The 20945-nt window shown below is 52.6% G+C and overlaps 1 protein-coding gene across 1 annotated transcript in view; it reads right to left on the minus strand.

Annotated features, from left to right (window-relative positions):
- Positions 1 to 1474: 1474 nt before the first annotated feature.
- AHRR (aryl hydrocarbon receptor repressor) overlaps positions 1475 to 20945 on the minus strand; it is an 80820-nt gene continuing 61349 nt past the window's right edge. The window contains exons 6-11 of the mRNA XM_055307672.1: positions 13985 to 14114; positions 11757 to 11890; positions 8229 to 8428; positions 4693 to 4754; positions 4404 to 4542; positions 1475 to 3658 (exon numbers count right to left, since the gene is read on the minus strand). Coding sequence (XP_055163647.1) covers positions 2617 to 3658; positions 4404 to 4542; positions 4693 to 4754; positions 8229 to 8428; positions 11757 to 11890; positions 13985 to 14114 — 1707 coding nt within the window. The 3' untranslated portion in view covers positions 1475 to 2616. The remainder of the gene's footprint in view (positions 3659 to 4403; positions 4543 to 4692; positions 4755 to 8228; positions 8429 to 11756; positions 11891 to 13984; positions 14115 to 20945) is intronic.

Consider the following 20945-nt stretch of genomic DNA (forward strand, 5'->3'; position numbering starts at 1 on the left):
CACACACTCAAGGAAATATAGTTACTTCTTTTGGAAAATCAAGTAGACATTTCTGTTTATGGTAAACATGATTTAACAGGTGATTTATTTTATATCAATATTGCATATTTAGTACAAACCACAGTATCAGAAATATATTTGAAAGCTTTCTAAAAGCACTGAGGAAACAGTATAAAAAGTTTCATTATAATATATCCATTTTTAAAAATTCAACAAGTCTGTCTAGATACTGAAAACATTTTCCTCCAGTAGAAGCCGTAAAAATATAAAATGTTACTTGTGTTCACCTCCTCCTGTCCATCCATCCCCACATTATATTTGATTTTAATTTTTTCTCAGCTATATAAGCAAAAGCTATGAGACAACAGAAAAATATAAGCCTGTAATTCATACTGATAATGACATTTTAAAGCACAAGTAACCACATGTGCCCTCCTACATTCCATTGTCCCCCTCACAACGTGTCTCAGGAGGAGCATGGCTGTACGGTCACCATGGTGCCGCCTCATGGACAGAAAGGGTCTGGGCCCCAGGTGGACCAGGGGCACCCCCAGCACAAGGCCCGTGGAGCTGGCATCCAGCTGTCCGCGTGCCCACGGCAGGACATGGCTGACTGCTGCGTGAGGGGGCCATGGGGGCTGCACCACCCGTCTGTGGTGTCCTGACAGAGGGCAGGACAGGCATCAGTGTTGCAGGAGCCCCGGGCATCTCAGGACCCGGTCCTGCAGCCAGCCTGGGCCCGGTGCAGAGAGAGGGTGGGCGCCCTCGGGAATGGGGACCCCAGCGGGGTGGGGCATGGTCACAGGAGAGGGCCAGGACTCGGCTGCCGGGTTTGAGTAGGACTCAGATTCCACTCTGTGTCTCAGGGGGCAGAGATGTGCTGTGCTCAGCATTGGAACCCTGTGAGGAGGCCTAGGGCCAGCCCGGGGTGCCCAGCAGGTGTCCCTAGGGGGTTGTGCCACCATCTAATGGGGGGGACACTCTGGTTGGAGAAGTGGGGACAGTACAGCACCAGTATCACCTTCTGTAAGGCCTCAGTGAGGTGAGTGGAGGGAGGCTGCTGGGCTGCTCCTGGGGGCCACCCACTAGCCACTCAGTGCCAGGAGGGGTCTTTGGCTCCTACCATCCCTCAAGGGGGCCCTTCCACAAAGCTGGCAGGCTGCACCCTGCACCCCAGGACCCTGGTCCCGCCAGCCAAACCCCAAGTACTGACAAGGAGAGCAAGCACCTGCCAACAGCTCCAGCATCGACTCAGCTGAGCACTGCTTCTAAGATACAGATGATGGCGAGGCGGGGAGGAAGACTGGGCGCCAAGAAGCAGGAGGTGCCAGTGCTGGAACCTAAAGTCCTTGCTGGGGGCTCCTGCCCAGCCTCCCGAGACTCTGGGGTGGAGGTGACATTAGGGAACCTGCCTCCCCGAGACTCCTGCCCCCCCCCGAGACTCCCAGGTGACGGTAGCCTGCCCCACGAGACTCCTGGGTGGTGGTGACATTAGGGACCCTGCCCCCTGAGACTCCCAGGTGGAGGTGACGTTAGGGACCCTGCCCCCCCCGAGTCTCCTGGATGGAGGTGACATTAGGAACCCTGCCCCCTGAGACTCTGGGGTGGAGGTGACATTAGGGACGGGGCCGTGGTCCCTGAGGGGCAGAAGTGCGTCCATCACAGTGCAGCAGGCCCCTGACAGCACAGCCCACGTTCCTGGAGCACAGGGGAGGGCCCATCCCTGGTGCTGAGTATGCACAGGGACTCCCACTTTGTGATTTGTGCCTTCACGTCCCAGTTTCCTACAGTCAGAATGGACGACTTCACAGGTTTTCTAGAAAACGCTTCCTATCCGTCTTGCCTCTAGTAATTCCTACTTAGGCGGTGATGAGAGCTCTTACATGAAAGCCCAGCCTCTACGGGCAGCCTGACTTCCTGCCTCTATTCTCTACATTTGTCCTTGTCTCTGCCTCCAAACCCAGATCCCAAACTGGAGGTTCACCACGTGCTGCAGACAGACCAGCACAAACCATCTTCAGAGGCCCCTGAAAAAAGCCAGAGAGACTTCCAGAAGGCACAGCACACACTCCTGCCCACGTCCACTCTGGGCACAGCCTCAGACTCCGCCAATGGGAGGGGGGCAGGGGATAGGCAGGGCAGGGCCCAGCATACACAGCCTCTTGGGCCTGGAACCTTCCATATTCTTTCCATGAATAGGGACGCAGTCACCTGTGGCTTAAGAGAAGCACGCCCCTGATTTAGTCCAAGGTGTGGCTGTGTAAACCCACCTTCCCATGCTCATGAAGCTGAGGGGTGGGCATGAGGGCCCGGGAAGGTGCACTGTGGGATGCTGGGCAGCCAGGAGCCCCACCGCCTCACAGACAGTGGGGTGTGCCCCGGCGGGCCTGCTCGTCTCACTCTGGCCCACTTTCTGAAAGCTTTTAGTCCTTCAAAGAGAAACACTGTCGTACTCCAACAGACTTAAGACCACTTTGCCTTTAAGAACTTGTGTGACATTTTACAAAATACAGAACATGCTATTATTGCACACACTGCACACACCTCATAGGACTGAGGGGTACAGTGGGGTCAGTCTGAGCGTGGACACAGGCCAGCTCTTACAAACACCCCACTCTATGGCAGGAAAGCACACTCAGGGGCTTTGGGCGGCATCAGTGTTGCCATGGCACTTTTGGGGAACATTCCAGGCACCCTACCCTGGCTGTGACTGGCCCATGGCGGTGAGTCCAGGGGCTCTCGTTTGACGATGGGTGCGGACTCTGGGGCTTGGCAGTCACAGGGCAGTGAAGAGGGCTGCTGAGCCTGCGTACAGAGGTGGCGGGGGCCATCTGGCTCAGGAGGGCCATGCACGTGCTCCAGGCAGGCACAGTGTGTGGGGGGGAAGGGGGCCAGGTCTCTGCCAGCTCTGAGCGGAGCCCGGCCACTTGGGTGAGCCTCCAGCACGCTCTGTCCCAGGTGCGCAGCATATAGGTGGTGCCTGGCGTCCGGCTCCGTTTTCAGGTGCATCCTGGTAGGGAACGTGACCCGCTGTCTCCTGGCCACACCAGTGGCTCCCGGCCACAGCTGGCCTGGGGCCACAGAGTAGCCGTCGGCTGCATCTTCAGACCCAGAGTCACTCTCCGTCTTTATGGGAACATCAAGGGAAAGAATGGGGTTGCACGGAGCTCCCAAGGGCATTGGCCCACCTCGAAACTTGGTGTCCTCGATGGGATAGCCCGCCACTGCAAGGCGCTGCCCTCTGGATGGAGGGAGCCCACTGTCCAGGCTCCCCTGGGGGAAGGGGCAGCTGGGCAGAGGGTGCAGCTGGCCCTGATCGCTGTCCCGAAAAGCTCTGCTGGTGGGGCTGGTGTAGGCACTGGGGGAATGGCTTCCCGGGTGACAGCTGGGTGGATTCCTGAAAGCAGCACCCACACTGGAGTGGATGGCACCCGGAAGGCTGGGGCAGGGCACGCAGGAAGTGCGGGACACAGCATGGATGGAGAACGGGTCACTCTTGCTGGGCTCCAGCTTCACCCTGGTGCTGCCCTCCTGACTGTGTTTCCCCGGCATCCAGCTCAGGTGCCTTGTGGGTCCTGGTGCTTCGAAGCAGCAGCTGTATGCGTGTATTTCCCTCCGCCCCCTGGGCACCCTCCCGTGTTCCTCTGCTCCCCTGTCCCTGAGGAGAGGAAATGGCTGTCAGACAGAGCAGGATGGTGATCACGTGACCCCCTGAGTGGGGGGGTGTGCTCTAAAGGAAGGCACTAACTAAACCAGTGTGGTCCTGGCTGAACCTGGAAGGGCTGCTGTGCCCTGGGGCCCAGGCCCACCTCTGCCTTTCACACCCACCCCAGCCCTGTGGCCCTGGTGAGGGTGCCCTCCTCTCCTGTAACTGCCTTCCCCAGGGAGGCCTGTACCGTGTGCCACAGGACAGGCATATTCACCCCAGACACAGAGGGCCCTGTCACACTGCAAAGCACATAGATGCCCTCTCGGGCATTTTGGAGGAGCTGGGGCCTGTCACGGGCACGCATGCTGCTGTGCTCAGAACACCCTGTGGCATCAGGGCTGGCACCCGGCGTGACAGGGGAGACGGTGCCCGGGAGGATGAGGTGGAGCCCCGCAGCCTCACAGCCAGGCCAGTCCTCCAGGAGGAGCTCTCCTGGTCTGGGTGAGGCTGGGGGGAAGGCAGAGGCTAGGGTAGTTGTGCAGGATCTCGGCTTCAGGTGGAGGGTGAGTCCATGGGTCCTAGCGGCCTCAGCTGTACCCCAGACGTGTAAGGATGACTTCTGGGGTGGGAAGCATGTTTAGGCATGCTCCACGGACACTTGCATATTCATATTCCCCTAGGAGCAACGTTCACCTGTCGGACCCACAGCCAGTGGCTCTTCCTTAACACCCAGCTGGGCCTCAACACCACTTACCCTGCGAACCCCTCGGGATTGGAGACGAGGTCAGGGCCATTCCTGAGACACAAGCATGAGGCCCTGGCTGGAACCCGGGCCCAGCGGCCAGCGTCCGTGGGTGTCCTGAGCACTGAGATGTTTTCTCCATCACTCCTCCCTGTCAGGATTCAGAGAGCAGTGCTCACACACTCTGGCCTGGGTTTTGGAGGAATGCACCACAAACGCTGAGGCAGGGGGAGCCCCCCCAGAGGGACCAGACACATTGCACCCTTTTGAAGCATGTGAAAGAGCAAATCTGTAGAAATACCTGCTAAGTAGTTGGGTTTCCCACGCAATTCTGGTTCACACAGACTCGCGGCAGCTTTTGCTCTGTGAAGAACAGATAATAGGAAACTTGTAGGTAAATTTGTGCTGCTGGTAGGAACTGACTCGTGCCGGTGTCAGGTGTCACTGTCATCCTGGGAGGGAAGACACTTTTAATTTCTCATAGATTGTCAGTCTTTGCTCAGCTAAAGATTTGCTAAAAACCCCAATTCATATCAATTATCAAGCCAATAAAGGGCTAATGCATTTGCTCCAGAAAATAGACACCACATAAAATGACCACAATGATAATACAGTCAATCTGTGATTTCCAGTAGTTATGTTCCATAAACTCACCATGAGAGCCACACTAGTGAAAAGAAAGTCATCTTCCATAGGGTAGCAGGCACACACACACACAGAAACCATCATCTTAAATTCTAAGCAAACTCATTCTCACAGATACTATTTCATTATTTTCAAAAAAAACCCAAAAAACAAAAAACTTAGATCAAAACTGTTAAGTGAGGTCCTTTAGGCCACCTCTCTAGCAGACATCAGCCTTGGGACCCAACCCCAGGCCAGTGGGCCTCAGAGCCAGGGCTCCCTATACAGTACTCCTGTCCCTGCCCATCCTCTGGTCCCCTCTGTGAAGAGCAGGGACTGGGGGGCAGGGATGGGGGAGCAGGGATAGAGGAGCAGAGATGGGGAGCAGGGATGGGGGAGCAGAACAGGGATGGAGAGCAGAGATGGGGGAGCAAGGATGAGGGAGCAGGGATGGGATGGGGAAGCAGGGATGGGGGAGCAGAGCAGGCATGAGGAGTAGAACAGGGATGGGGAGCAGAGATGGGGAAGCAGAGCAGGGACAGGAGAGCAGGGATTGGGGAGCAGAGCAGGGATGGGGAGCAAGGATGGGGAGCAGGGATGGAGGATTGGGGGGGTTTGGATCTGAATCTTTAAATGACAAGCGGGGCCCTGCAGCCATCCCTGCCTGCATCCTGATGTCTCTCTGGCCTGACCGTGTGGCTCAGAAGCAGCCACTGTGACGGGTATGCTGAGGGCTCTAGAGTTCAAGTCAGAGCAGGTAGGAATTCAGAAACACGGAGGAAGCGAAGACGTTACTTTTTTCTCTCTCTCTTGTACCATGGTGGTGGGAGCCTCTGTGCACCCCTTTCTAGGATCTGACAATACCCTGTACCACACGAGGTCTAGTCCTGACCGCACTGTCCCATGTGCAAGGGCGCTGGGTGACCTGCTGAGCCACACCTGCCACCCCATACCTGCCAGCACTTCCCCGCCTGGCCCAACCTCACTGGAGAACCAGGAGAGGCTATGGTTCCCTCTACCCTGGTGCAGGCTGGAAACACATGGAAAAGAGAAGTTCACCACGAATTTCAATTATGATTATCGAACTGAAAACAGTTTAAGGACACAGAAAACTCCAGGACAGTCAATTAAGGTGGGGAGTGTTCCACCGTGGCCAGGATGCAGGTGGAGAATGTGGCAGGCTCTGTGCGAGCAGGCGCCCTGGGGCCCCCTCCACGTTGTGTTCCCAGGATTGGCCTGCCCTCGCCTGCCTGCGCTCAGAAGCTTTGCCCCTGGGTATTCTGGTTTTCCTCCCTCATGCTTAGGACATGTGGCATCTTTAACAGTAACAGGGCACATACGTGTACTTGTAAACACTCGGTCGGCCGGTGTTTCCGCATGCTGGCACGTGTTGGGGCTCCAGGGCGGCTCTGTCCCTGAAGCCTCACCACCCCTGCACCCGTCCCTGTTCCCACAGCGACTGAGGCCGCAGGGGCAGAAGCGAGGGCCCGGGATGGAAGCCCTTCCCGCCCTGCAGATGTGGTCCGATTTCTCACTGTCTGAAAGTCGGTCTGAATAAACCAAAGCTGAATGGTGGCCCATGAAAATGGATAGACACACACCCACGAGAGGAGAGTCACAGAGGAGGCCCTGGGGCTCCCTGTGGAGGGGATCCTGTGTGGGGGAGGCACTGGGGCAAAATGTAAGCAGGACCTCCTGCAGGACTCAAGGCTAAGAAGGGGATTCTGCTGGATGTGACGTTTCCACCAGTGATGTGGCCGTGGCACAGATGCACACTCCCCACACCCCAAGTGACAGGCGGAGGGAGGGGAGCAAACGTGCTCTCAAATCCCAGAGCTAAACCTCATCTGCCATCAGGAGCCTGAGAGCTGAGGAGCTCAGACCCCTCCCCACTGGGCAGGGGTTCAAGGAGCCAAGACCTTCCCTGTGGGACATGGGGTGGGCGCAGGAGCTGTGAAGCCACACATTCTCTGGGAAAGGAGGGGACCGTCCACCTGCCTCCTGAAAGCACCCAACACGGCATTAACGGGCAGCATCTGAGGCCAAGGCTTTCTGTGTTGGTGGGAGGCAAGAGGGAGGACAGGCACTTCCCAGAGGTGGAGATGCCAGGTGTGTGAGCTCCCGGGGTGGGTTACCACGTGTGGTGTCAAAGGCAAACACAGAGACAGCATGCTGGTGGGGAGGGTGCCGAGATAGACTCCCTCCTGGGGCAAGGGGACTTGGTCAGAGCAGCTGGAAACCTTTCCTGGTTTGACTTCCATCTACCCGAGAGTTCAGCTGTACCCCAAAGGCTTGCTGGAGGTCCTGGTGGGTGTTGGATGATGCACCCCTGCAGCCAGTGAGCCTCATTGGCAGACTGTCACCCAGGGACCAAGACTTGGGAGTCTCTGATGTGTTGCACCTATAGCTGGTACAGATGCCAGACATCCTGCCCCACACCTGGTCTCACTCACATGGTATGGAAAACACAATTCACAGATGTAGAGTTTTTTTTGTTTGTTTGTTTTTTGAGAGAGAGAGAGAGAGAGAGAGAGAGAGAGAGAGAGAGAGAACATGGAGGAGAGGGGAGGGGCATGGGAAGAGAGAGAATCTCAAGGGGACTCCTCCCTAGGCAGGGCTCCATCCCACGACCCTCCACTCCCGCGACCAAGAGTCGATGCTTCACCGACTGAGCCACCCAGGTGCCCCCAGATGCACATAGTGATCACTTTCAGGACACTGGTCCCTGCAACGCAGACCTAATCTGCTCCACAAAGTATAGACGTGAATTGCCTAGAAAACTAGATAAGAGTTTTTTCTACCACTGAAAAGTTGAGAAAACTCTGGGGTGGGCAGAGGGGGCCTCTGTGCCACGTCCTCACAGCCGGGGCACTTCTGCGTCATACACAGGTCCCCATGCAGAGTCCTGTATGCGGAGGGAGGGCTAGTGCTGGGGAAAGAAGGCGTCAGCTCCAGCACTCGCCCCCCATGGCAACCAGGGCTCAGGGCACCTACTTTGAGGCTGTAACTGGGGGGACTGGGGCACAGTGATGCAGGCAGATGTGGTGGTGGCGTTCACAAACATTAGTTTGAAAGCATTTCTGTTCTCTAAGCGCTGTTTCCTGCATGATGTACTGGCTGTGGAACACCAACGAAGAACGAATATACATAATATCGAGTTTCCACCGCCAGCTGCTGTGAGTGTGGCTGCTTTCCAAGGGGACCCCCACTCACTTTGCATCCATTGAGGCTGAGACGTCCACCCTGTGCTTCACCCTCAAAAATGCGCTCTTCATCTTCATCTCCGCCACAGAAGGTAGGAGGACAGGCACCACGATGCAGAACAGCGAGAGCCGAGGGGGCAGAACTGTCCCCGACGGCGCTTTCCTCTTCTGTCCAAACAGGAATTTTAGTTTTCCTTGAAATTGCATTGTCTGGTGTTTTAAAGACAGAAATGAAGGTGTGTTCACAGAGCGAATTAGCGACACTGACACCATCCAAGAATGCAGAACTCACATTCTCAGGAATAGAAACATGGAGAAGAATTTACTCCGAGTCACAAAGGAGACACAAACCCACAATTCTTTCACACTTGGCCTATGGGGATGTGGACCACCCCAGGCCTTCAGAACCATTCAGGCTCTCTGGAGTCTCAGCAACAGCCTCTAACTGACAAGTATGTGCTCCTGTGCACACTCACAGGTGTGAGGGTGTGGTGGCCTCACCTTACATGGTCAGTGCTAATGTGCATGGACACCAGCTGTCACTGGCCCACGGCAGAGCCATCAGCCACTCCCTGGCAGGATTTGCTGGAGCAGAGGCCTCTGGGAGGCCTGTTCCAGCTGTACCTCTCCATTCCAAAATTGCCATTCCTTCATTCACAATGATAAAGCTTAGGGACAATTTGATTTTATTCAGAGTATGTAGTATGAGTTAGGCAGCCAACAAGTAATTTAGGAGTTGGTGATAAAAGAAAATAAAAGATCTTTCTACAGTGGAAAAGCTGATCTAAATCACTAACTGTCTTCAGTGCATCCCTGCGCTTGATTAAAGAATGACCCCACAATGTGGCCTCTCTCCCTAGCCCTTCAACCCTCCATCCTCTCATCCACCCATCCACCCATCCACCCACCCACCCATCTATCCTTCCACCCAACCGTTTACCTCATCCATCCCCCATCCTCCCATCATCCATCTGTCCAGCTCCTCATTTATCTATGAATTTACCGAATGAACAAACATTTGCAAAACACCTACTGCTTGCCTGTCACAAGCTTGGGAGGATTCAAGGCAGCGATGCACTCAGATATGTTCAACATCCAGCTCTCCAGAGAAAAACCTGATTTGTAATGTTTGCCCATTTCTCTGGTGGAAATATTCCCATCATGGCTGATTTCAAGCTACCAACTAAATGTCAACTGGACCTTCAAGTTCCTGATGTTGTGACAATGGGCTCTCACGGGTGGCCTGAGCTGGTCTGGCAGTTGTACTGCTTTAACCTGACTGTGGAAACAGGGTGGCTTCCATGGAGTCACAGGGGGATGCCAGGAGGAGCCCAAGTCAGGCCCATGTGCCCATTCTCGGGACATTCCTTGTCAATGCCTGAGCACTTTCCAGTGTGTGCAGTGATGAATTTCACAGATTAATATAATCAAACATTTTCAGACAAAATTTCTGTTGCTTGTTTCCTTGATTCAGTGTGTTGTTTTACAGTTTAACCTATATTTTAATTTCTTCTTGATTGTATATTAAATCCCTCCAATTTTATGTCATCTGGAAATAAGGATTTCCAAGTTACCAGGAATTGTTTACCTAATTTAAAAAGTATACATTCCTGGGATCTCTGGGTGGCGCAGCGGTTTGGCGCCTGCCTTTGGCCCAGAGCGCGATCCTGGAGACCCGGGATCGAATCCCACGTCAGGCTCCCGGTGCATGGAGTCTTCTTCTCCCTCTGCCTATGTCTCTGCCTCTCTCTCTCTCTCTGTATGACTATCATAAATAAATAAATAAATAAATAAATAAATAAATAAATAAATAAATAAAATTTAAAAAAAAGTATACATTCCTTATCAGCCAATAAATAGTAACTATATTAGTTTCTATCAATTTTAGAACAAAATATTATAAAAATAAAAGACTTGATGGTCAATCAATCACCTAAACAAAATGAGCAATCATTGTATGCACGGTGGCAGCAGACCCGGGACCACTGTGCAAATAAAAAGCTGCTTCTCTTAAGGTCCTGGTGGGCGTGGAAAGGCCTTTAAAAATATGCAGACATGTGGGATGCCTCTGCTATAGGGCTCTGCCTGTCTTGGGTCCTCAGAGGTGGTCCCACCACCACCCACCAGCCCTTGGATCAGGAGAACAAATCCAGGGGACACGAATCCGCCACTATACTGCTGGATGGCTGAGGCCCACATGTGGCCATAAACGCCACATGGCCCCAGAGGTAGCCTGCGGTTATCTCTTAAGCTTCATCAGTTTGGGCAAACGCAGAGCAACCGCACAGGTTGGGTGGCCTGAGTGGGTGACATTGGACTCTGGAAGTGCAGCATCTCAGGTGAGGACATCCAGTGTGTAGAGGGATCAGCCAGGGAGGCTCGGGGGCCGGGGTGGGGGGGGAAGCATAGGTGGAAGCAGAGGGGGCCGGAGTTCCCGGAGAGCCCACAAGACCACCACAAGCTCAGCCCACTCACACTGGTCAGGGCAGAGCAGACAGTGGGGAGGCTGGGTGAGGGGAGCTTCAGGAAGGGCAGTATTGGGGCACAGACATCTGGAAAGGGGCCTGGGTATGCAAAGGAGGGACATTTATTGGGTTTTGCTCTCTGCTCTTCTGAAATGGCTGGATATGTATTACATACGGACAATGTTTTTATAAAAAAAAAAAAAAAAGACCAGCCAATAGGAGAGGGTTAATGGAAGACACTGCCTACCGGTGGGCCAGTGGGATGATGAGGCGTCTCCCACTGAGCCCGGCGTGTGGCGAGGCTACCCCGTGGGATCTCTCAGTCCCAGGAGCAGAGTGGCTTGGGGCATGCACTTCCCAGAAGCTGCTCAAAAACAGTAAGGAACCTCTGTGGCAGCTGGTCTGCATGGTCCCGCTCGCTGCAGGCCCTGGGCTGGGAAAGGCCCGAGTGAATCCGGGAAATGGAGGGCGCCTCGCAAAAGGTGGGACACACCAGCAGGCAGGACACCCGGAGCTGGCGGTGACAAGCAGGGGCCGCCGGGGCTCTCCCCGGTTTGTGGGGCTGCTCCGGGGCTCCCTGGCCTCACAGCTATTGGGAGACCATCCAGGGGAACGCCCCTGTCCTCTGCCCACCTTCCCTCCCACACAGGCTGAGCGCCTCCTGGAAATTCCCAGCCCCGCGGCCGCTGAGGGTGCACCCTTCCCGGGGACCCCTGCATGGCCCCAAGGAACGTGAGAGACCCGGGGGGGGGGGGCCGCCGTCTGGGTGGGGCTGGGAGCAGGGCACGCATCCGCAGGCCTGGGCGTCCTGGGGTCCCAGGTCCCGGGGCTGGCTTCTCCTAGGACGCGGGAGGCCAGGCCGGCAGAGGTCTGGGTGGGCCCAGGGTCGCCCCTGCCCCCGCCCCTCTCCCCAGGGGCCAGAGGAGGACTAGAGATGGAACTCCCAGGCACCTGCTCGCAAAGCGCCTGCGCGGAAGCCTGAGGGGGGGCGGGGGGGTCTCTAGGTGTCCAGGGGGGCGGGGCGCGAGTCCGCAGGTGACACGGCCAGCGGCCGCCAGGGGGCGCGCACTCACCAGGAAGCCCGACGTGCTGTCCAGCAGGCAGCGCACGCGGCACACGAAGCAGCGCGTCAGGAAGGCGGAGAAGTCCGTGGGCGAGCCCGCGCCCCCCTCCTGCGCGCGCAGCAGCCTCCCCAGGACAGCGTCCTCTGTGGCCACGACGGCAAGGGGGGGACAGGCAGTGAGTGCGCCCCGGGGGGCTCGGGCTGCACCGGCTGAGTGGCCTGCTCGCCCTCCTGCCTGCGGCCTGCCCCTTCCACGGCCACGCACGTGTGCTCACAGCCACGCCCGGTCAACACGGTCACGCATGTGTGCACACGGTCATGTACAGCCACACACGGTCATACACAGCCACAAACGCGTGCATGGCCACACACACATGCGCACATGGTCATATACATATGCTCATGTTCACACACCCACTCAGTCACACACAGTCACACGCAGGCTTCCCACACCACCGCCCTCTGCCTGGGCCCTGTGTGCTGCCACTCCCCCACAAAGCACACCTCACAAATACACACCCACTCACACACATCCCACTGCCCAAACACGACTCATACAGCCTCACACAACCCCAACTCATGTACCATACACACTCCCAAACTGACACACCCCCCACCAAATACATACACACAGCCCACCCTCACACACACCACCCCACACGTAGGCAACCATCACACACATCCACACCCCACCTTGTACACACACCCCACCATACACATCCCACCACGCACACATACACCTCATCTCACACACCACACAAACCCCATCTTGCACACACCCTCACACACACCTCCCATACACATACCACCTCATAATACACGCTGCTAAACACACACACCCCATCTCTCTCACACACACACACCACACACACCCCATCTTGCACACATACCACCTCACATACATACCCCGCCTTACACACAAACATCACCTCACACACACCACACACTCACACACACACACACCATGCACAAACATCCCACCACACAAACACACACACTGCACCACACACATCCCATCTCCCATACATACCTCAAACACACCTATTACCTTACACGTACATGTTGCCAAACACACATACCTCACGTCACACACACAACCACCTTATACACATACCCTCTCTCAGACACACACGACCTCACATACATACCCCCACCACACACATCCACACCCCACCATGAACACATACTCTGCCCCCTACACCCTGCCACACACACATCCTGCCACATACATACCCATATACACACCTACCCCACCAATACCCTCACATACCCACTCCCTCCATACACCCGCTCGCCTCTACACATACATCTGCTCCACTACATGCACACACACATCCGCCACATACACCCATCCCCCATCCATCACATGCCCCCACTGCATGCCTGCCCTGTCTCTTGGACATACACACACACACACACACACACACACGCATGTGTGTTCCACTGAGCACCACTGGCGTCGCTCCCTAGGCTACCCACCCATCCTCATCCCCACAGAGATCGTTGCTCTGACAAATTTTGCCTTCATCATTTGCCCTTAAAAATATCATTTCAGTACAACTGTATGTATGATTATGAATCAGTGGTCTTGTTTTTTTCTGAGTTTTATACAATGATATTGTGTATTGGCACCTGGAGTTTTCTTTTTTCACTCAACTTTGAGGTAAATCATGGTGTTGCCTGAGACTGTGGTAGAAGGTTTTCTTGAATTGTTTGCAACTTCTGACAAAGTGTGTGGAAGAGCTGGGATCCCAGTAGACGCTACCCCCTCGCCTCGACCTCCCATCTGCTCCGCTACCCATCATGGAGATGGAGGCCTGCGGCACATGTTGTGATGGCGCAGCAGCCATAGATCTGAAGGAAGTGCTTTGCTGGGCGAGGGGGGGACTCACCCACAAGGGGTGAAGAGACAACAATCTTTGGGACTTTTTTTCGGGTAAATCTAATGTGGGCCAAAGGAATCTCCTGGAAGATGTGCATCTTGAGGGCAAGTTTGCAGAGAGACAAGCACTGCAGCTTCTTCTGAGATGGTCTCACGCTCCAGCCATGCCAGAGATGCACATGCACGCAGGAGCTGGAGAGCTAAGTGGTGGCACCTGGAAAAGGGAGGGGTGTGTGGAATGGGGTCTCTGAAGGAGAAGGTGAGAAAGTATGATGGTCCTTTCTCAGGAGGCATCCACATGTTTACACAAACTGTTCCAAGTCTTGGTTAGACCCCCAGAAGACCCACAGACCCACCTGTCTCTGAGTGCAGGGGCTGCCCGAACACCACCTGCGGCGGGTCCATGGCCCAGTGGAGCTGCCGGCAGAAGTCCTGGCGGTCGTCCACGTGGATATAGTCATAAATGTTTTGGTGCATCACATCCGTCTGCAACATGGCAACAGTTGTTTTAAACTAAGTGAATCTGCTTTACAAAGCCAGTGATTAATAATTGCAAAAACCATCTCAGGCTTAGCCATGGAAAGATGTCTCATGAGAAAGGCAGGAGTTTGGCCTGGAGGGCACTCCGTATCTGGGGGGATACATCTTACATACACCTGGAATGCCAGACATCTGACTCGTGCGAGGCCCCCCACCCACCCACCAGGCTGTGCTTTCGGGGACAGAGCAGGAGGCTCAGAGACCAAACACCTTCAGGGGCCAGGATACCCACTTTTCTCCAGGACTCAGGGGGCTCATCAAGCTGTGTGTTTATGACGCAGGCACTTTTTATCCTATCACAAAAGTTTATTAGGAAAGGATCCCTGAGAAGTGAGGTGGGAACTGCCAGGTGAGACCAGAGTCTTAACATGAGACAGGAGCTGCCAGATGAGCTGGGCGCCATCAGAATAGGTGAGAGCCTGGCCAGGCCTCCTAGCCATTGAATTCCTCCATCCCCAGGCCTGGCTGCTGCTTCCTTCTGTGATGCCATAGGATCTACTGGTCCCCAGCCCTCTCTCTGGTCCTCTGTCCTCCCACCTGCTTGAACCCTGAACACAGAGGCCAACCCTCAAAGGCACCAGGTCTACACTGGTAAGCTGCAGTCCAGGGCACAGAGGCTACAACCACAGGCTACAGAGATTAGCTTCTGAGGAACATGACTACTGCGGTTGTCAGCAGAAGCGTTTTCAGGGAATAGTGCACACCTCCCTCTTACCCTCCCTTAACTAAAGGGTGTCACCCATTATCCACACTGAGAGCCTGGCCGCGGAATGAGAGCCTGGCTGCGGAATGACACCTGAATAACTGGGTGATTTCTTCAGAGTGGGCCATTTCTACGTTTGTGTCATTTCCCAATAGGACCATTATGATAATTAGCTGGAGGGGAAGTTCCTGAAGAATGAAGACCAGAAGTTAGTTTACTTCTAAAGAAAGTAACTAGTAAGCTCTCCCAGACTGGATGAGACCCACCATCTTTTCCAGGGGCCCGACTCTGGTCCATAATTCCATGGCTAAGGTTCACTGGGACCCCCCAATGTCGAACAAGATGCAACTGCAGGAAAGTAGAAAAGGAACATGATCATCACTTGAAGTCTGAACTACAATCACTTGTGCATTCCTTAGTCCACGGAGAGTGTTTTCAGAGAAAGAAGTGGTCACAGAGAGGTCAGAATGCTTGCTCCTTGGTCATTGTCATCCAGGGTCAGAGGCTCTGGATGTGAACTTGGGGCCAAAAGGCAGAGACCAACTCATGGTGAAAGTGGACACACCAGGCTTTCCCCACTCACCTGCCAGCTCCTAGCTCATCTGGTGGCCCTATGATCATGAGTGCCCTTCCCACAGGGCTGCTTTCCTAATAAACTCCTCTGATTCAGTACAATATATTGGTTGAGAAGTGCCCAAATCCTAGGCATACAGTTGGATGAGTGAGTTCTCAGTATACCCAACACTCAGATCAGGAAACAGGACACAACAGCTTCTCAGAGCTCCTTCCCCATATCCTCCTGGGGTGGCTGAGGTGCAGCCTACTCGTGCTGCGGTGCTGGTTATGTTTGTAAACGGAACACTGTTCTCCGATGTCTGTCCTCCTGCTCGTCACAGTTGTAACGTGTTCACCCATGCCGTGTGTGTGGCAGCACTTTCTCATGCCCACAGGGAGAGTGTTTCCCCTGGACTAACCCACAAGGTGCTGCTGTGTCTGAGTGCATCGCTCTTAGGTGCAAACTTGAGAGTAGGGTTCCTAGGTCAGGGGTGCCAGAGGGCCTGTGTTAGTAGACAGCACCAAGCACCTTTCCAGCGTGAGTGCACAAATATGCCACTGCAGCAGCGCATGGCAGACCAGTCACTTTACACTCTGGCTGACACACGACACTCCCAGCCTTCTGCATCTGAGCCACGGTGGTGCACGTGCCATGGTTTCTCACCGTGGTTATAACCTGCACATCATGAAGATGAAATTGTGCATCTTCTCACGTATTTATTGGTCTTCAGGTACAAGTGTGATCGTGTGTGCCTATGTCGTGTGGGAGGGCGCGTATCAGCTGTTGTGCCCTCCTCTCAGACTTCCGTTGAGGTACCTTGCTGATTTTTCAGTTCTGCATCTGCTCTGGAATTGGGTCCTCTGCTAGGTGGGCTCTGTTGCCAACATCACCACTTCCTGGCCTGCCATCCTGCTCTTCTGGTGGATCTAATGCAGCCAATTCATCAGTCTTTCCTCATGCGTGGGGTCTTGCCCTCATCAATCCCCTAACTCAGTCCTGAAGCTTCTAGAAACTTCTACTATCACTTGATATTTACTATGCATGGTGTGAGGTAAGAGTCCAGATTCATTTCTTTTCCGTGTGGATCCGGTTCACCCGGCTTTATTTGTTGACAAGACCGCCATTTCCCCACCACTGGGCAGCATCCTCTTTGCTATAAATCCCACGAACCTGCACCTGTATCTGCTCTGAGCCCCCCAGTTCTGTCCTGTGGGCCAGTTTATCAACCTTTGTGCCAATCCCACACTGTCCCAACAACCGGGTTTCATAGGCAGTCTTGTGTCCAGCATGTAAGTGCCCTGTAATCACCACTCTTACTCCTTTGCCCTCTCCAGATGGTCCTGGATAGTCCCATCTCTCTGCATTCCCAAAAGCTTGGCCATTTCCACCTAGAAAAGCTGCTCATTTTTAAAATAAATTTATTTTTTATTGGTGTTCAATTTACCAACATACAGAATAACACCCAGTGCTCATCCCGTCAAGTGCCCCCCTCAGTGCCCGTCACCCATTCACCCCCACCCCCCGCCCTCCTCCCCTTCCACCACCCCTAGTTCGTTTCCCAGAGTTAGGAGTCTTTATGTTCTGTCTCCCTTTCTGATATTTCCCACACATTTCTTCTCCCTTCCCTTATATTCCCTTTCACTATTATTTATATTCCCCAAATGAATGAACATACAATGTTTGTCCTTCTCCGATTGACTTACTTCACTCAGCATAATACCCTCCAGTTCCATCCACGTTGAAGCAAATGGTAGGTATTTGTCATTTCTAATGGCTGAGTAATATTCCATTGTATACATAGACCACATCTTCTTTATCCATTCATCTTTCGATGGACACCGAGGCTCCTTCCACAGTTTGGCTATTGTGGACATCGCTGCTATAAACATTGGGGTGCAGGTGTCCCAGCATTTCATTGCATCTGTATCTTTGTGGTAAATCCCCAGCAGTGCAATTGCTGGGTCGTAGGGCAGGTCTATTTTTAACTCTTTGAGGAACCTCCACACAGTTTTCCAGAGTGGCTGCACCAGGTCACATTCCCACCAACAGTGTAAAATTGTTCCCCTTTCTCCGCATCCTCTCCAACATTTGTTGTTTCCTGTCTTGTTAATTTTCCCCATTCTCACTGGTGTGAGGTGGTATCTCATTGTGGTTTTGATTTGTATTTCCCTGATGGCGAGTGATGCGGAGCATTTTCTCATGTGCATGTTGGCCATGTCTATGTCTTCCTCTGTGAGATTTCTGTTCATGTCTTTTGCCCATTTCATGATTGGATTGTTTGTTTCCTTGCTGTTGAGTTTAATAAGTTCTTTATAGATCTTGGAAACTAGCCCTTTATCTGATATATCATTTGCAAATATCTTCTCCCATTCTGTAGGTTGTCTTTTAGTTTTGTTGACTGTATCCTTTGCTGTGCAAAAGCTTCTTATCTTGATGAAGTCCCAATAGTTCATTTTTGCTTTTGTTTCTTTTGCCTTCGTGGATGTATCTTGCAAGAAGTTACTGTGGCCGAGTTCAAAAAGGGTGTTGCCTGTGTTCTTCTCTAGGATTTTGATGGAATCTTGTCTCACATTTAGATCTTTCATCCATTTTGAGTTTATCTTTGTGTATGGTGCAAGAGAGTGGTCTAGTTTCATTCTTCTGCATGTGGATGACCAATTTTCCCAGCACTATTTATTGAAGAGACTGTCTTTCTTCCAATGGAGAGTCTTTCCTCCTTTATCGAATATTAGTTGACCATAAAGTTCAGGGTCGACTTCTGGGTTCTCTAAAGTTGCTCATTTTTTATGTCAGCACCTCTACAACGTGATCTGACATGTTTATAATGATAATTGGAGCCCTCCAATTCATAAATATGGCATATCCTTCTGTTTATCTAGTTCTTCTTTAATTTCTATAAATAATGTTTTATATTTTGTATGAGGTACTGCCTACCACTTGGTTGACTCATTGTGGGAATTTGGTATTCCTCTATCCTGCTGTAGATGATGGCATTTCCCCATGCTGACCTCTGAGCACCGGGCAGTCACAGTTCCCATGGTGAATTAATACACAGGCACTGTCATTCAGTTGTTCCCTCGTGAGTTTTGGTGGGTGATCCCATGCTTTGCAGAATCCCAGAAAGCGGGTGTCCCTGGGTGCCCTGTTCATGTGTTCCCACACCTTAGTTAATTAATATGGACAGGATTGTGGAATTAATGCAAGAGGGGGCCTGCGGCTTAACCAAACCAGGAAACAGACCAACTGGAAAGATATTTCTAACTCAGACAAATTTGAGGACATATCCAGTATGGATACTTTTCAGGTTGGGGGAATAAAGTACCGACTAGTGTGACACGTCTGACTGCCCTTAGTCTCCTTCCTGTCCCAGGATCTGCTCCCTACAGAGCAAGGTCGAGAAAAATACGCAGTGGGGACATGTGACAAGGAGTAGAGAGAATAACATAATAATTATTCAAATAGTGGAGCGAAATATGGTCTATATACACAATGGAATATTACTCAGCCATCAGAAAGGAAGAATATCTACCATTGGCTTCAACGTGAATGGAACTGGAGGGTATTATGCTGAGTGATGACAGTCAATCAGAGAGGACAATCATCATATGGTTGATCCTGGAGTACGGGGATCGAGTCCCACATTGGGCTCCCTGCATGGAGCCCTCTGTCTATGTCTCCCTCTGTCTCTGTCTCTGCCTCTCTCTCTCTCCCTCTCTCATAAATAAATAAAATCTTTTTTAAAAAGAATAAATAAATAATATAAAAAAAGAAATAGTGAAAGGGATTATAAGGGAAAGGAGGAAAAATGAGTGAGAAAAATTAGAGAGGGAGACAAAACAAACCATGAGTCTGAGACTCCTAACTCTGGGAAACGAACAAAGTGTAGTAGAAGGGGAGTTGGGCAGGGGGTTGCGCGGGGGGTTGGGGTGACTGGGTGATGGGCACTGAGGAGGGCACTTGATGGGATGAGCACTGGGTGTTATATTATATGTTGGCCAATCAAACTTCAATTTAAAAAATAGGTAAAAAAATAGTGGAGCAAAAATCAAATAGTGGAAAAACAAACACAGCTTTGATAAAGTACACACAGCCTTTATTTTAGCTCTAAGTCACCACTTATGGAGTTAAGAATAAAATCATTACCAATTTTTACAAACCTCATTCCAATCATTGTCATCTTTACTTTCTGTGCAAATTGTGTACACATCTGGTACCTGCCTGTGGGATCTTAGCCGCTCTAGTGCCATCACCGGGTTCACACAGGGACAGCATTCCCCCAGCTGCTGGCCTTTGAGGGAACCGACCATGTCTTGAATCAGTAAATGTCAATGGCAACTAAAATATGCATCTAAAACTTGTTCATCGCGGGATCCCTGGGTGGCGCAGCGGTTTGGCGCCTGCCTTTGGCCCAGGGCGCGATCCTGGAGACCCGGGATCAAATCCCACGTCGGGCTCCCGGTGCATGGAGCCTGCTTCTCCCTCTGCCTGTGTCTCTGCCTCTCTCTCTCTCTCTCTGTGACTATCATAAATAAAAAAAAAATAAAATAAAAAATAAAAAAAAATAAAACTTGTTCATCGCAAAGACTCCTGAATCTGAAGATACTAAAATAATGGATTTCCGACTTTTAAAGCATTTTGTGAAAGAAGCTCACAACAGCACAAAGCTGTTCTAATATTTTCCTGAAACATTTTGCATAAATAGAGGCAATGCCTGATTAAATGGCATTTAGAAACAATTTCCTTATAATAAAAGGCAAGACTTTATTTTGCATCTAACACTCGGTGGAAAATAACCAAGCTCCAAGAAAACAGAGAATCCAGGTAGTATGTTTAGGCCGAGGACCATAGCTGCTCCTCAGGACATTTGCATTTACCACCGAGGCAGCCCCCGGATCATGGCTGAAGGTGGGCAGCCCTGGGTGTGTCTGGAGAATCCACAGGGCAACTCAGCTCACAGTGGAGGAGGAGAATTCTGAGCTTGGAAAAGGCAGACCAGACCCATTTTTCTAGATTTGGGGCTTGTACATGGAGTCAGGGAGACAAAACCAAGGGCTTCATCATTTGGAGGCTGGAATCACATGGTGTCCACAGCTTGGTTGTGGCCATCATCGGGCCTCTGAGCTCCGTGCTACACAAGGGGCCCCGTGGTTAGAGAGCCATGCAAGCACAGCTACCTTGAGAGTCAGGGGGCTCCTCTGTTGGGCAATGTCTTCCCCAGCACTTCCCATCTCCTGCCACGCATCTTGCACATCTTCAGGAGGTGGAGACAGACCCAAGGACACAGTGGTGGGGCCCTATCATCACCTACTGCAGCCTCCTGTGAGTGTCACCAGGTGGCTGATTGCTCTGCTCATGGAGGAGGAAACAGGCTCAGAGAGAGCAGGGCTGTGCTAGACCCACTGTCTGACCGGGTGGCCCCAGGAGTACCCTTGGTGGTCACCACACCCACCACACTTCAGCTAGCCCACACCCAGCCCTGTCTGGGGGTCCTGGCCAGGCCTTGCCTCCACGAGCCACA

This window comes from Nyctereutes procyonoides, unplaced genomic scaffold (assembly GCF_905146905.1).
Source record: "Nyctereutes procyonoides isolate TBG_1078 unplaced genomic scaffold, NYPRO_anot_genome, whole genome shotgun sequence".
In the NCBI taxonomy this organism is placed as follows: Eukaryota; Metazoa; Chordata; class Mammalia; order Carnivora; family Canidae; genus Nyctereutes; species Nyctereutes procyonoides.